Raw genomic sequence first — 17,425 nt, forward strand, 5'->3', positions numbered from 1 at the left:
TTTTTTTTTTTTCCCGGTACGCGGGCCTCTCACTTTTGTGGCCTCTCCCGTTGCGGAGCACAGGCTCCGGACGCGCAGGCTCAGCGGCCACGGCTCACGGGCCCAGCTGCTCCGCGGCATGTGGGATCTTCCTGGACCAGGGCACAAACCCGTGTCCCCTGCATCGGCAGGCGGACTCTCAACCACTGTGCCACCAAGGAAGCCCAGGGAGACACTTTTTCCTTCTGGTCTTCTGACTCTCCTCTCGTGGACCCTGCATGTCCTGGCAGGGGCACTTGGTTATGGGCCTGGATTCTATGGGGGCCATGCTGCCTGTGAGGGACAGGGGCCCTGTGCCTTATAACTCAGTTTGGCAAATCGTCTGCATTTTTGCAGAAAAAATTTGTAACTCATTACTGAAAATCAAGTTTTAGTTGGTCATCTTCCGTTTAACGTGCATCCATGACCTTGGCATTTACCAAGAGTGTTTGTATGTTTAAACTTTATGCTTTTAAGATTGATTATGAAAAAGTACAAGTCATGGTAAATGACCTCTCTCTCCATTCCCTTATTTTTCCCTCATCTTATTCATCCTATTTATCTTCTTCATCCTTATTTCTTAGAAATAAATAAGCACATAATCCAACAGTTTGTGTCTTCCAGCATTTTTCTGTAAGTGGGAAAGAGTAAGAGGAAATAAAGATGCTACATTTGACAGAAATCAATAAGTAACCTGCCATTTCACTAGATCTGGTTTAAAATAAAAAGAATAGTAACAAAGAATATGAAATCTCCATCAGCAGCCGTGTTCAGTGTCCTTGGGCCCTGAGTAGCAATGTCCCACATTTAATCCTGTGGCTTCATGATTCCTTAGAAAAGGGTTTACCCAGATGTACTAGGCACTATGCTAGGTTTAAACAGATGGGACCCACTGCAAGGAAACTCCGCAGTGTATAAAATACATTTCATCCAAATGTGTGAAATAGGTCAGATTGACGGTAATCATTTGCATTGAATAAAAATTTGCTGGAAGGCTTTGTTTACGTGGAGGAGCTTCCTGCATGCGTTCAGGGGCTTGCTGACACGAATCTACTCAGCAGAGGTGTTTGCTATAGACCAAATGGAGATGGAAAATCCTGAGGGATCACAGCCAAGGTCAGATAAAATTCTGAAATTATAAGCCATCGGAAATATGGGTCCTATTATAAAAATGGTATTTATGCCACCTTTTAGTGGCATACTTAGTGTACAAAGCAAGGTACGTGTATGTACAGTAATTCCTTTCCAGTACTGCCACTTCAGAGTAATCATGCAGCAGTTGGTGGCAGAAAGTAATACCTAAATACTGCATGTCCCTAAATACCTGGAACTGCAGGGGTGTTCGTCAGGGAAATTGCTCAAAGTGAAATTTTACCAAAAAATCTGAATCCACATTGTGTGTCAGCACCTACCTCTGTCTGACTGTCTGTCTGTCTGTCTCTCTCTCTCTCTCTCTTTCTCTGTCTCTCATGGTAGTTTTGTGGAATGATGAATGTGCTTGGCCGCTTTGGGACTAACTAGTCAGCCCGCAAAGTTTGTGCTGAGGATTATGTGGTAGAAAATGGTAGTCTTCTTACAGTGGTTTAGATAAAGTGGTTTCGAAGGTAACTAAACTGTACGGCTCCTTGTCTTCTGAATTGAAGTGTTCTTTTTTAATGTGCAGTATTTGACAGTTTTAAAATACAGTTGTTTTAAAGATAAATCTGAAACTTTAAGGAAAATTATTTTAACCTAGTGTTATATTTTCTGCTCTAGTCTTGAAAATGGAAACGCCTGACTCTTCATCCAGACATTAAACCAATTCCATGTCACTAAGATTTGTACTTTTATTATTTCAGTTTTCTATTTAGCCTTTTTTTCTCTGAAAGGAATCCTGTGATTGTTTATCTTTTACTTCCTGTTATCCTGACCACAGAAATAATACTTCTTACACACCGAGAAACAGAATTGGGGAGTAGTAGTGTGAGATAATGGAGTAAACAGTACGTAACTTCAAGATGAATATTCGGAGAATATATTTAATGGCATAAGTTTTACTGTAACGTTTACTACTGTATTAGTTTGAAGAGAAATTAAAGGCAAATTGTACCCTGTAGAGGTATCATGTTTATGCATTGCATTGTTTCCTGACATTTTAGACAAATCATTGTAAAGCTTGTTTTGAGCTAATAAATTGTTTACACTCTGTTTTGCCATGATACTGAAGATTTTTAAAAGAACGTAGTTTAAGGGTCCAAGCTTCATTTGCGGGGGTGGGGGGGAAGAAACAGTATATTGAATTTATCGGTACTTTGAATGAAAGATAAACGTGCTTTTAAACATGTATAATGTTCTAATGTCATGAAATATTACTTACAACTCTGTTTAACCTGCTGGTAGGAAAATAATACACTTAACGAAGTTTATTACTGTTATTATGTCTTGTCCGGCCCTCACCTTCTGATTTTGTTTCTAAACGTGCGTTCTGCTTCCTTGCTTGCCTGCAGTGCTGAGACAGGGATTGGCATTCAGTCAGATCTATCGTTTTTCCTTGTCCGACGGCACTCTCGTGGCTGCACAAACGAAGAGCAAGCTCATCCGTTCTCAGACTACTAACGAACCTCAGCTTGTGATATCTTTACATATGCTGCACAGGTAAGCCTTGTCCTGAGACACCACCTGCTCTTCCCAAGTCAGGAGGAAAGGTTCCAAAAGCAGGAAGTCATCCCAGAGCTTGTCAGGTTTGGTAGACATTTCTGTTGACCAACCCCAGGCGTGTAAAATATAAATTAAGTTAAAATTAAATTGTCATTAACTGTTGGCTAAAAGACAACTCCCAATACTGAAATTCAACGTAGGGCTACACTTTGAATTTTAGCCTTAATATTAGTGAATTTTATTTTATTTTATTTTATTTAGGCCGTGCCACGTGGCTTGTGGGATCTTAGTTCCCCAACCAGGGATCGAACCTGGGCCCTCGGCAGTGAGACCGTAGAGTCCTAACCACTGGACTGCCAGGGAATTCCCAGTACTAGTGAATCTTGACACCCAGCTGGAAGGACACAGACTAGCACTCACTTTGCTCTGACATGACTGACTGCCTGTTACATCAGAGAAGAAAATTGATAATTTCCCAGCAGTGATACATGCAGGGCAGGAATATAGAATGACTTCTGCTCCTGTGTGTTTAAATCTAAAACTTTCAAATATACATATACTTAGAAGGAATACTTTAGATTATTATTCTCAGGTTTAAATTAACTTTTTGACATTAGACCTTAAATTGAAGGGTAGTGAACATTTCCATAAAAAATAAAAGTAAGGAAACTTGAATGTTGATTTTAAAGTAAGCGTCATAACCATATAATTTCAGAGCACAAATTTAGGAAAATGATTGTATTTCAAGTTATGTAAATATTTACGTGTGTGCTATGTAAAACTTTATGAGGTGCTATCAGCAGATATCTAAAGTTGCTCTGGAGTTCTCTTTTGTTACATTTCTCAATTATTTTCTTATTGCGAATTAAAAAAATCAAGCAGCCCTGTTTGCCAACTGTTAATAAATCCGACCTCAAACTGAAACAATTTGAAAGTGATTACAGATGTGCCACATTTCACCCCCCTGACTGAAAGCTGGTGTTTGACAATTTGTGAAACCTGTTTTGTTTGGATTTGTGAACACGCTTGGTAACTCACGAGTGACTGCCAAGCTGTAAATTAAAGCTCATAGGGCTTGGAAAATCATCCAGCTCAGCAAACCTGCTTTGAGACCAGGAGCGGAGTAGGGTTGCCTGCGAGTTGGGGAATGAGATCACAGACTCGGGACGATCTGCAGTTCCTTCCGTGTGGCTGAGAGGCTGTTGCTTTGCCTTCCAGGGGGACCCAGGCGGGGGATCTGTTAGACAGGTAATCTAATTCTAAACAGTTTTGGTAACTTTATTGGCTCTAAAACTTGCAAAGTTTCGAAGAGTTAGGGGCAAGTTTTTTTCCCTCTTAGTTTACTCTTCATCTTGAGCCAAGTAGCACACATCATGCTCCAGGCTCACAGATGGGTCTGTTGTTAGGAATCGTAATCTGGCAGATAATTGAAGGCAGCTATACTTGTTTCGGTCGTTTCTTTCAGACAGTACAAGCTCTCAGTTATTCGTGATAACGTACCGTTTAATGAGAAAGGTATGTTATGTAATTGGAAGCCCGCTAATGTCCTGTCTAGCAACTATGCTTTCAGTATGGTAGTAGTCAAATTTAAACACAACTTCCTCTGTAGAACCACAGACGTCTTAATGAGTGGACTGAAAAACACCCCTCTTGGTCCAAAGCACTGCGTGTTCATTCTTGCCCGTAATTGCAGATTGTTTCATCAAAGTATTATCCTTTCCTTCCATGTCGTTCGTTCTTTTAAAGAAATGAGGCGATCTCATTTTCGAAAATTAGTAACAACTTGCTCAGTATCTTCCCCTTTATCTTATATTTCTTTCCTCACCCTACAGAGAGCAGAATGTGTGTGTAATGAATCCGGATCTGACTGGACAAGCGATGGGGAAGCCATTGAATCCAATTAGCTCTAGCAGCCCTGCCCATCAGGCCATGTGCAGTGGGAACCCAGGTCAGGACATGACCCTAAGTAGCAATATAAATTTCCCCATGAACGGCCCAAAGGAACAAATGGGCATGCCCATGGGCAGGTTTGGTGGTTCCGGGGGAATGAACCACGTGTCGAGCATGCAGGCAACCACTCCTCAGGGTAGTAACTATGCACTCAAAATGAACAGCCCCTCACAAAGCAGCCCGGGCCTGAATCCAGGACAGCCCAGCTCCATGCTCTCACCGAGGCATCGCATGAGCCCTGGGGTGGCCGGAAGCCCTCGAATCCCCCCCAGTCAGTTTTCCCCCGCAGGAAGCTTGCATTCCCCCGTGGGAGTTTGCAGCAGCACAGGAAATAGCCATAGCTACACCAACAGTTCCCTCAACGCGCTGCAGGCCCTCAGCGAGGGGCACGGAGTCTCACTGGGGTCGTCGCTGGCTTCACCGGACCTCAAAATGGGCAACTTGCAAAACTCCCCGGTGAATATGAATCCTCCCCCGCTCAGCAAGATGGGAAGCTTAGACTCCAAAGACTGTTTCGGACTTTACGGGGAGCCCTCGGAAGGTCCAGCCGGGCCAGCAGAGAGCAGCTGCCACCCGGGGGAGCAGAAGGATGCCAGCGAGGCCGGCCTGCCCCAGGCCGGGAGCGGCGAGAGGCCTGACGGGCAGGGCAGACCGCATGACGGCAAGGGGCAGACCAAACTCCTGCAGCTGCTAACCACCAAATCCGACCAGATGGAGCCTTCGCCCTTGCCTGGCGCTCTGTCGGACACCAACAAGGACTCCACAGGCAGCTTGCCTGGCTCTGGGTCGACGCACGGAACCTCGCTCAAGGAGAAGCATAAGATTTTGCACAGACTCCTGCAGGACAGCAGTTCCCCCGTGGACTTGGCGAAGCTGACAGCGGAAGCCACGGGCAAAGAGCTGAACCAGGAGGCCAGCAGCACAGCTCCTGGGTCCGAGGTGACTGTTAAGCAGGAGCCAGTGAGCCCCAAGAAGAAAGAGAATGCACTGCTTCGCTACCTGCTCGATAAGGATGATACTAAAGATATCGGTTTACCAGAAATCACCCCCAAACTGGAGCGACTGGACAGTAAGACAGACCCTGCCAGTAACACGAAATTAATCACTATGAAAACTGAGAAGGAGGAGATGAGCTTTGAGCCCAGTGACCAGGTAAGGTTTGTCATGTGTCCCCCCAAGTGTACTGATCCACAGCCATCAGGGATTTCTCCACAGGGGCCTTCTGAGGCCTCGGGTGACTGGATAAAAATAAGTCTTCTCCTTTGTTCTTGCCTTGAAACAGAGTTAATTCTCACTGAGGCCGCGTGTTCCAAACACTCTGTCTAGCAAAGAGTGACGTCGCTATAGAGCTGGCTTTTATCTTGTAAAGGGTCGAGTGGTGATATTTCAGGCTTCGCAGGCCACACGCTGTCTGCCACAGCTATTTAGTTCCACCCCTGGCTTGCAAACACAGCCCTAGACACTACACAGGAACAAACGAGCGTGCTGTGTTTCAGTCAAACTGATATTTGAATTTTATACAATTTTTGCGTGTCACAAGGTCCTCTTCTTCTTTTGATTTTTTTTTTCAATTATTAGAAAATGTAAGTCCATTCTTAGTGCATGGGCCATACAAAAACAGGTGGTGGGCAGGATTTAGCCCGCAGGCCAGCTGGGCTTTGCTGACCCGTGTTATTAGAACATACCTAAATTGGAGATAATCATTTCCTCAAAAGTGGGCTTTGTCAGGACAGACTTAATTATTTTTTACTCACCTTTCCCTTTTTAAGAGCAGAGTCTGACTGGTTTTCAGACTCAGTGAAGATCATTCTACCTCTCTTTATTCTCAATCATGACTTCTGCTTAACGCTAAAGAATTTCTTAGACCATCGGCATAGAAAGTATTTAAGGGGAAATGGAGAGTAGAGGGGAGGTAAAGTTGGCCTTGATGTTGGTAGAGCGGAACCATCAAATATAAGTGCAAAACTGAAATAATAGGTTGCGTTATCTGTTGTTCTTACGTGAAAAATTAATTTCCTGAGAAAATCAAGGATAGCTAAAGTGATATTCAGAGTCATTCTTGATGACTCTCTGAGGTAGTGACATCACAGAGGGAAAATGCAAACTGTTTAAAATTTTCCTATTTAAAAAAAAAATGATTTATTGCTGACAATAATGACTTGGCATAAAGGGTTTTCTGGGGAATCAACGACCAGTGGGGTAAAGATCCAGGACTTCATGAACCATGCCATCCCTGAGCGCCGCCGTAAGTCGTGATGGGTTAAGAAGTGCAGAAGCTGCGCAGACCTCTCTACTGAAAATGGTTCACTGATATGGCCTTGAAACTTGTTTTACAAGTGGACATTTTAGGTGTCGCTGTCTTCAGGGACAAGGTGTGCATGGGGAGACGAGAGAGGAGCACCCCTGGCCGTCACCTTGAACCTCCCGGGTGGAGGCTGACCCAGCAGCAGCTCTGGGGTGGAGAGCACAGGCTGGGGGCGGGTGCCGAGGCCAAGCACAGCCGGCCTCCTTCCAGGTCCTGAGCACGCAGCTTCCTGTCTGTCTTTCACTTTGATGTCTGGACAGCTGCTACCATTCCTTGTGCCCTTCGTGAGGGAAACAGCGTAATTGTGTAAACACCTTTGGTGAGGATGAATCCTTAAACTTAGGTGTTAGTCCTGAGTTCTCTACACCAGCTACTCTGTGATGCTGTAAGATCATTGCATGGGGGGACCCGGGGGCTCAGGGGAAAGTTAATAACAATATCTTGGATAAAGTGTAGTGTAAAAGCATATTGACAGCTGTAGATGTTTTAATCTTTTGAGGTTTACTAGATTAGAATACGCAGAGCTAGTGGCAGCTCAGAGTGGCAGGCAGAGATACTGTCACTCAGGTCTCTTGACACATGCTAGAGGGCAAGATGGTGACTCATGAGGTCCCCCTTGGCTTAGTGGCTAAGTGGCCGGTCCCCTGCTCCATAAACAGAATTTATTTCTATCCCAGGCCTGAGGCCCTAGGGACTTAGAGGGTCAGGGAAGGAGGGCGCTGTTTGGCATTTCTGTATTTACCTATGTGATTACACTAACTTCATACAAGAAACTGACAAAGAAGAAGTTCTGTTTGTTTTTTTAAAGTCCTTGAGTCACTTGCAGGTTTCTAATTGGTATTTAAAAGAATGTTTTTTCTGATCAACATTATCTTACTTTGGGAACTTAAAGCACAGAGTGTTATCAGCACAAACTTGTCATTTTGGGTGGACACACACACACACACACACACACACACACTCACCCTCACCCTCACCCATACACACAGTATTTTTTTCTTAATGAAACCCAGTTCCTGGTTTTACCCTCCATCTATTCCCATTTTAAAACTCCACCAAAAAAATAGTGCTTCAGAGCAATTTTAACATCAAAAACATTGCAGCTTGAAAAGAAAGGTTACCACAGGAAGTATGCATTACCTAAATTTAGATCAAAGTTAGAATGACTGACTTTAAGAAGAAAAAAAAAACAGGGATTCTTTCACTTCCCACACTCCTTCACTTTTCCCAAATACAGGTTGATTGTATCTCCTACTGACTTCTGTACAAATTTATCAAAGGTTTTTCTTTCTCTTCAGGGGAACACAACACATTTTTATTCAGTAAGTTAAACTGTTAGCGAGCCTGAATTGCACAGTTGACTGTCTTGTTATTTTGACTCAGAAAAGAGCCATTATCCGAGTGTGTGTTTAACCTATCACTAACTTATTAAGGGCAGGAAGTACTTCGATGGTGCCATTATACCTAAAATAGCATTCTTCACTTGGTAGAGTATTTAAACAACATTTGTTTCTACAGTGTTTCATAACCAACAGGAAACAATGACAGAAAAATTTCCGATATGTTCACTGACTTTTAAGTTATATACTTGTTTACACAATGGAGCATGTGTAAATGATACTAACTAAATGGTACTCTTTTGCTCTTTCTTAATGCTGCTGGGCCACTTATGATGAGGGTTTAGAAATAGTCTATAAAGAATTTCTTCTTGTTATTTGGCTCCATTAGAAAAGCAAACCATATTTTAAACTCTTAGTGTCCTGAAAATTTCCCTCCAACTGTGGTAGAATTGTGTTGCCATTTTTTAAAGCAATTTTATGTTAGGCAAATGTGGTGAAATAACAGTTTGTAAAAAAATTTTTGAAACACTTTTGTAGTTTATTAGAACACATGTATTAAAATACATGTGTTCTTTATATTTCCTTCAGAAAACAAATTGATTTGACACATGAAAAATTCATAAAACCAGAAAAAAATGCAGAAATCAAGTCCAATTTTCATTTTGTAGAACTTTTACAAAAATCTTTCTGACTCATTTTCTGCCTGAAATAGTTTAAACCAACTCTTCAAATTGATGTGGCTAATTTGAGCATTCGAAGAGATGCCTAAGCAAAACTTCGAAGTATCTTGGCAAAGCGTTTTCAAGGAAGGCATTAATCTTTTTGTTTTGTGAAGAAATCATGCCTGAGAAAGGAACTAGATAGGAACTAGAAGAACTTTTGATGAGAATGAAAGCTTACTTAGGGGGCAGAAATGTTTGATCCGAAACTTCATGTGATCAAGTGCACCCCTTCCAGGACTTACATGACTACAGAAGAAAATGCCCGTAGTCGTCAAATTTTATTCCTAGGCAGCCAAAGGTGTAGAGATGTTCTCCTTGAAAAAGAACATTTCAAGTAAAGTTGAGACAGTTAGATTAATTTAAATGCATACTCCAAATACTGACAAGAAATAAACACAAGCAAAGCAATATTACCTCTAGTGGGGAAATTTTCATAATGCGTTTTTCTGATGGTAAGCTGAATGAATTCATATACTATAGTGTCCATAGTTAAGGTTCTCCAAAGAACCAGTTCCTTCTGAATATAGCGCCAAGAAGTCCCTGCATGACTTTCTTAAGACAAATAAGTGTTTTAGTTACTTGTCAAAGCTAGACTGAAACACAGTTGAATTTGATCAGCTCTTAGAAATGGCAAAGATTAAAATTAGAAAATCAGTTTTAATATATGCTTTTTAAAAATAAAAATCAAGGAAAATCATGGATTTTAAATCATGTAATTATTTGAAATAAAGAACCAATAAATAGGTTTAAACCGTCCAAATATATTGTTTTATATAGCTATGTATATATATAGAGAGAGAGATTAACCTTAGACTTATTTTAAACTCATCATATTCGACACAAGAGTAGATCACAAAGGAAGAATCATGAATCCTATCATTAGAACTCTTTGAAACTATGATGGTTATTTTTCTGTTCAAGATGGTTTAAAGTATCATTTTATTTGTGTGAAAAGAATAAAGGTAAAAAGGAAAGGTGAGAGTCTGGACCCAGACTATTAATCTATATTGTAAAAGCTTTCTTTTACACATGTCTCTGATTGGGAGCAATTACAAGAGCATCCATTGAGGAAAATAATATACTTTATTTTTATTATCGTTTATATGAACCTATTTATTTGGGCCGTCTCTCATTCAAGGCATCTGCAAAGCTTTCTCAAGAAGTAGCTTATTGGGCTTCCCTGGTGGCGCAGTGGTTGAGAGTCCACCTGCCGATGCAGGGGACACGGGTTCGTGCCCCGGTCTGGGAGGATCCCACGTGCCGCGGAGCGGCTGGGCCCGTGAGCCATGGCCGCTGAGCCTGCGCATCCAGAGCCTGTGCTCCGCTGCGGGAGAGACCACAACAGTGAGAGGCCCACGTAGCGCAAAAAAAAAAAAAGAAGTAGCTTATTACTTATTACGGCCCACCCTCTCACCCCTTCATAAACAATGAATTTTAAAATACTCTACGCAAGGCAGCATTACTGTAGTAGGGAAACCTGGTTTCTTAGGATAGCAGTAAACTTCACAGTTTATTAGAACCTCTTAATACCTCTGTAGCTATTTTCATGATACAACCATAAGGATATTTATCCAACTTTTTTTTTTTTTTAATAAATTTATTTATTTTTGGCCATGCTGGGTGTTTGTTGCTGTGCGTGGGCTTTCTCTAGTTGTGGCGAGCGGGGGCTACTCTTCGTTGCGGTGCGCGGGCTTCTCATTGCAGTGGCTTCTCTTGTTGCGGAGCACCAGCTCTAGGCGCACGGGCTTCAGTAGTTGTGACTCGCGGGCTCTAGAGCACAGGCTCAGTAGTTGTGGCACACGGGCTTAGTTGCTCCGCGGCATGTGGGATCTTCCTGGACCAGGGCTCGAACCGGTGTCCCCTGCATTGGCAGGCGGATTCTTAACCACTGCGCCACCAGGGAAGTGTCCCTATCCATCTTTATGAAACTTTTTTTCTGAGAAATTATAGAAATGATAGGAATTTCTATGAGAAATTGAGTTGATTCTGGGAAATGTTTTAAATTACCGGTTAAAGTAGTTGAGGGAACTCATCGGGTTGACTGAGTGTCCATTGCTATGTTCCAGGCACTGTCCTCAGAGGGTGATAAGTGCTTATTACACTGATGTTTGTATCTTACGTATTCAGCAAAACATGATAACGATAGCTTTCCAACGGAGTCACTTTACTCATGTTTAACTTACCCAAAATTGTCCGTACACATTTAGAAGAAGAAAAAAGAAAAGGAGAGATAGCTATTAAATGGTTAGGTCACGTGAGCAGTTTTGCCCACCGTTCAAGAGACTTAACTGGGTTTTGGTTCCCTTGAAGCTCCAGTAGTGTGGAAACGTAGCTACAGGCTTTTTCAGTGCGGAATGGCCCCCGCGTAAACTTCGTCATTTCGGACTCAGCCAGAGAAGCAGTAATGTGCTTTCACTCTGGAGGGAGAACTGGCTGTGTTGCCCTTGGTGGAGGGGACATACAATAAGGTTCCTTCCTGAGCCGTCCTAAGGATCATTTTGTCTGTGTCTGTCTATACTTTAGGATGCTAACTTTGGAACCTAACCCTTACCTAAGATGTAGCTCTCCCAAGTTTGATCCCTCCCTCTTTTGTTAGAAACGGGTGACTAAACTAACTAGAAAATGGTCTTGTAATTACTCAAACAGTGCATTAGGAATTCCCTGGAAAATGGATCTCCAAGTTCTCACTAAGCTAGTTGACTCTGAACAAAGAATCCAATAAAATATCACTTCATTGTATCCTTCCTAACTTGAGAAATTATGTCCAGTAAAAAGACTTCCTGTATAGATTTACATTTGCCATAAATTGCAAAAACCTTAGTAAATGCAGCTTCTAGTGTATAGAATAAAACTGTAAGCCATTCTGCTTTAAGTATACCTCCTGTCAGATGTAAATGCTTTCATTTGAATTGCCAGTGTAGACAGAAGGGTCAGTCACATGGTCATGGATTCAAAGTCCATCCAATGACTTTGGGGAAGTTGCCTAACTTGTGTTTTTCCACCTGCACATCAGAAGAATCATTCTTACCACTCTCTTCACTAGAAAGTAATCCTGGGAGTTAACTTAGCCATTTTCTTATGTGGTTGGCACGGTCTGATTTTAAATACTTGGCACACAGATAGGTTCTACTTAAACGAATATAAATTCAGTTGAGCTCTCTTGGAAGAAAAGCACTAGGTGTGAAATAGTGGTGATATGTACCTTATTATTTTAATGTTGGTAGTTGAAAGGAAATTATTTTAATAAAGGGGAAAGCTGTAAGAAATATTTTTATGGCTTCTGTAAAGTCAAATTAATAGCTGCTGTGTTTTCATCCTGCTTCCCTGCATTTGTCACCAAAGCTGGTGAGTGACTGAGAAAGCCAGTGTCATTCGAAACTGAAAGTGTAAGCAGGAAAAAAACACCACTCAAATGGAAAAGACAGGGCTGAGCTGTTCATGGTTACTTCAAGCTCCTCGTGCGTTTCACTCCTTGCTCTTAAAAAAAAAAGAAAGAAAGAAAGAAAAACAAAGTTCTAAAAGGAAATGACCATTTACTAAATACTGATTTCATGTAAATTTGGATCATATTTTCCACCAGTTTTTTGTTGTTGTTATTTCGTCAGGAGAGTTAACCACAAAACCTAGGCCTGGACTGTAAGTCATAGTACACCCATGGTTAATTAGAAATACACATACTCATAATTAATTGAATTATTCGCATAAAATAAAGGGGAATTTATAAATTGCCAGTGAATCACAGTGCTAGAAGAGAGCTGTCTTTCTAATTGAGGCATCTCTCTTTTCACAGATGAGGAAACTGAGGAGCAAGAGATTAAATTATTTGTCCTTTGTTGATTTAATTTTTTTTAAAGATGATCAGTTAACTGTTAGGCCTGAGGTTCGCATGTGTCTGCGTCTCTTGTTTGGCTCTGGTGCCTTATACCGGTTAGGTCTGTAATTGCAAACCGGGCCTGTGGCGCCCACTCTTCGCGTGGGACTGGATAAACCCTTCTGTTTGTTAACCGCAGCCTGGCAGTGAGCTGGACAACTTGGAGGAGATTTTGGATGATTTGCAGAATAGTCAATTACCACAGCTTTTCCCAGACACGAGGCCAGGCGCCCCTGCTGGATCAGTTGACAAGCAAGCCATCATCAATGACCTCATGCAACTCACAGCCGAGAGCAGCCCTGTTACACCTGTTGGAGCCCAGAAAACAGCATTGCGAATTTCACAGAGCAGTGAGTATGAGATATTGATGGTTATGCCAAGAAATTCCCATGTTATCACCATCAGAAACAGGGGTTATTAAAATCTGACGCAAACAGCTTAGTCACTTCAAGGTTTTTATGGTCAGATAGCACCACCTACTGTCCCAGCCCTTCAAAACAGTATTCAGGGTGGATTCTAGTAAACATGGCCTTTTTGCAGGCGCTTGTGGTTAATATAATCAACACGGAGCGAGACTGACCTGCATTGATAAAGTTCTTCGGGTGATTGTCATACTTCCCTTCATTTCAGTTACTGCCTTCATAAATGGAGCTTAAAATAGATTTTCTGTGTCTTTATATGGCTGAATACTTAAAAGACAGAAACTTAGAAAGTTATGCTGACTTTTCAGGAATAATATCCTACTAAAAATTTTTTATCAAAATACTCATACATGAAAGGGCTACACACATTAAAAATATCTTGTCCTATCTCTTAGGAATCCTCATATAAATATCCATTTTACATGGAAATTTATCATATAAATGTTTTCTAAGTGCATCTTAAGTTTAATTAGTATGATATACAGCTGGAAGACCTTAGACTTATATAAGTGACATTTTTTATCGCTTACTTTTAGTTTTTTAATTTTTTAAATTTATTTGGCCGCACTGTGCGGCTTGCAGGATCTCAGTTCCCTGTTCTTGGTTTTTTTTGGCCGCACCGTGCAGCATGCGGGATCTTAGTTCCCCGGCCAGGGATCGAACCTGTGCCTCCTGCAGTGGAAGTTCAGAGTCTTAACCACTGGACCACCAGGGAGTTCCCTATTTTATATTTTTGTAAGTTTAAGATGAGGTCTTTCTCCACCTTGAACACTTAAGTTTACAAACTTGATAGTTAGCCAAAGTTGTCCGATAGTTTTGAGCAGAGGAAAATATCTTTCCTGAGCTAGGGACATGATCTGTAGAAAGACAGAGAACCTCTTCAGTGTTAAATTGGTGAACAGAATGATTTGTCCCTCTTCAGATACAGTTTGACCCAAAGCTTAGCGTCTGTTCTCAAATCAGAAATGGCAACCATCAACCAAATCACAAAATATCCTTGATTAATAGATCTTTTCTCAAAGTGATTCGTGATCATTCTGAAAAGGGTAAAACAACACAGAGTTTTTGCTTGTTATCTGTCAAACGTGCCTACTTCTTAGGGAATGGAGGGTTGCTTATGGCCTATGAGAGATCACAAAGTCAGAGAGTTGAGAAGTGAGTAAGAAACACAGTAGCGGGTTTACGCTCATGACCCAGCGGAGTTAATACAGGACTGCATGAAAACTCGTGGTTTCTCCTCTATCTGTACCTCCTGATGGTATTCAGACTACTGAATGGTAACCAGATACCTAAACCTGAGGAAGTCAGCTTAAGCATGTACATCATTTTCATTTAAACCCTAATTCTTCTAAATATTTTATTTCTGTTATTGATTGTTAAGAACGTTAACGTGTTTTAAATGTTCTATTTCATACTGTGTTTATATAATTCAGAGAAAATAAAGTCCTTGATATTATTTAATATATTAGCTCTATGAATTGTAATTTATAATATCTTTGTTCTTGTAGAAACATTGTTATCAAATCACTGGTTGTCTGTGTGATAGTATAGTGCACTGGTATAGTACTTACTGCACAATAAACTCTTGTGAACTAACCATAAGAATCCTTTCAAATATAAATGTATCTGGAATTTAAAGAAGCTATATTTAGAAGACTTAACAGGGCCCTAAAGCTTCAATACTAACTTCAGGTACCAGAGTTCACACATTTAAAGATTTTAACTTCCAATGAGAGTAGACATTTTTAACCTAATTCTATTCCTAGGAAAGTCCAATTAAAAAATGATAGTCTCATGTCCAAACCACACGTATCTGGGTTTGGTGCTATATGCAGGAGATGTTTATGGCTTCACAGCTGTGACAAAGCAATATTGCTAAATTCAAATAATATATGAAAAAAAATATTAGTAGTTTCCTTAACAAATACAGTTGAACATTAGAAGTTAATATTGGGGAGAAAAATATATGGTAAATAATCGACATGTTCTTTTTTTTCCTTTTACTTTTTTTTGTTTTGAAAGGTTGTCAGGAATTAAATTAGAGACTTGTTGATTAGATTGCAAGTCTATGTTTTCGCGCCACATGTTTTTTTTGTCTGTGAATTTGTCTTTTCTGCAGGCAGTTGGTCCCTGACATGCATATCTTTGTTATTTTACAAACGACATTTTCCCTGAACACTACTTCTGTTGCTATATTCCATTATCCTATATTAACCTTAAATTTTCATTTGTTTTCTCCTTAGCTTTTAATAACCCACGACCAGGGCAACTGGGCAGGTTATTGCCAAACCAGAATTTACCACTTGACATCACATTGCAAAGCCCAACTGGTGCTGGACCTTTCCCACCAATCAGAAACAATAGTCCCTACTCAGTGATACCTCAGCCAGGAATGATGGGTAATCAAGGGATGATAGGAAACCAAGGAAATTTAGGGAACAGTAGCACAGGTAAGGGCTCAAATGTGCTGTTAACTTTATTGGTGGGTTATTTAACTTAATGATGTATTCATCCACATCAAACTAGTAAAATTTTTCTAGTGAAGTTTTTTATGCTAGAAACTAACATTTGAATGTAACTAAATTCTGCAAATTTTCACTGCGAGCATGGTACATGAAACATCGGAAGGCATTCAAGTAAGCTGACCCTTTTGTTCTGTGATCATTGTTTTTACAAGGGTTCTAATCATTAATCCTATGGCATAGGCTTATTTCACTTCTACTCCAGTTACTATTCCAGACATTGTAGTGATATGTGTAAAATAATTTGGTGGTTGCTAGCTTGTCGTGATAATCTGCTGATAACCCCAGAATTTCCTGTTAGTTGATGACTTGTGTTGGACGAATTTCAGAATGAAGGTTTAAAATTCAACCAACCTTTTATACTCGCAACGATAGCAATTCTCATTCCAAAAAAAAACATTAATTAAAAATAACGAACTTAAAAAAAAAAAAAAGAACGAACTTTACATAGTAGTATTCCTGGCCTAAGAGTAGCTGATCCAGGGGCTCCATTTTTAAAGATCTGTGAAGTTGCCTGTGATCTGGTTTGGCCCTTGACCTGCTGTAACTTAAGGTGTCTGCCAAGTTGCCCATGCATATTCCTAAGTGGTAGTCACCGTCATAGCAGCAACCGTACTTCCAAACCTCCACCCAGTTCAGGCTAGGAATCACTGCTGCAGCATTGATTGCTATTACCACCACGTCCTGTACCCTATGGTATCTGTACCCTGTGGTATCCTGTACCCTTAGGATGCTAAGTTTTCTGATGGAGAACTGCTCACAGTTTACCGCTGGAGACAAAGGCATTGAAAGAAACAGATATTATAAAAAGAACTTATATTCCTGGGTTTTAATTCTTGGTGTTTTTTTAGCTTAGTCTGTAACCTCTGTATACACATTGCCATTTAGATAGTTAACAGAAAATAAGAGTTCAATCTAAGTGTTGAAAAGATGGATTTCTTTTTTAACTTTCTGTTGCTGGTAAGCAATTCATGGGAAATGTGAAGAATGTTGTATTAAAATAGTTTATTCATTCAGCAAGTATTTATTAGGTGCCTACTATATGTGCCAGGCACTGACTACTAATTTATTTATTTGCAGAAACAATGCCATATTAGCTTTACATTATTTTTACAATAAAGTATTGATTTATATAAGTAAAATATTGACTTATGTAAAATTCTGTAAGGGAAAAGGAGCCAATGATTTATGAAAGGTGGCTTCTTCTTACTGGAATACGAGAAGATCTGGGTTCTTGGAGGAACCTTTAGGAATTGGGGGATATACCTATATTCAAATCTGGGCAGCCTGGAGATGACTGACATCCAGGCTATGAAGATCATACAATGCCTGTGCTTTGTTTCAAAAAGAAAAATGAAAAAAACCTTAAGGAGACTACCCTGGTTACAACTGCATTAATATTTCGAATTATGGATTATTTTCCCTCCTGCTTTCTATAATCTTGTTATATTAATTAGATAATAGAGGTTTTTTTTTTGATAATAGAGTTTTTGAAAGAGAAAATGCCTTTTCTCCCACATCTTTGTATAATTCAAACCTAGCCTTAAAACGGTTTTTAAAATATGTATTAACATAATATTGTTCTAACTTGTTCAGTCTATTTACCCTTAACTCTAAACCATCCTAATGTAGCACATT

General features: G+C 40.4%; 1 protein-coding gene across 11 annotated transcripts in view; it reads left to right on the forward strand.

Moving 5' to 3' along the window:
- NCOA2 (nuclear receptor coactivator 2) overlaps nt 1-17,425 on the forward strand; it is a 273,875-nt gene that overhangs the window by 223,854 nt on the left and 32,596 nt on the right. For 10 of the 11 annotated variants that reach the window (XM_027127937.1, XM_027127928.1, XM_027127934.1 and 7 more), the window contains 4 exons: nt 2,505-2,652; nt 4,488-5,757; nt 12,983-13,193; nt 15,509-15,715. In XM_027127937.1, the coding sequence (XP_026983738.1) occupies nt 2,505-2,652; nt 4,488-5,757; nt 12,983-13,193; nt 15,509-15,715 (1,836 nt within the window). The remainder of the gene's footprint in view (nt 1-2,504; nt 2,653-4,487; nt 5,758-12,982; nt 13,194-15,508; nt 15,716-17,425) is intronic. The other variant, XM_027127938.1, reaches the window with a different exon arrangement.

This window comes from Aethalodelphis obliquidens, unplaced genomic scaffold, assembly GCF_003676395.1.
Source record: "Aethalodelphis obliquidens isolate GAN/ISIS:26980383/991018 unplaced genomic scaffold, ASM367639v1 scaffold33, whole genome shotgun sequence".
NCBI classification, from domain to species: Eukaryota; Metazoa; Chordata; class Mammalia; order Artiodactyla; family Delphinidae; genus Aethalodelphis; species Aethalodelphis obliquidens.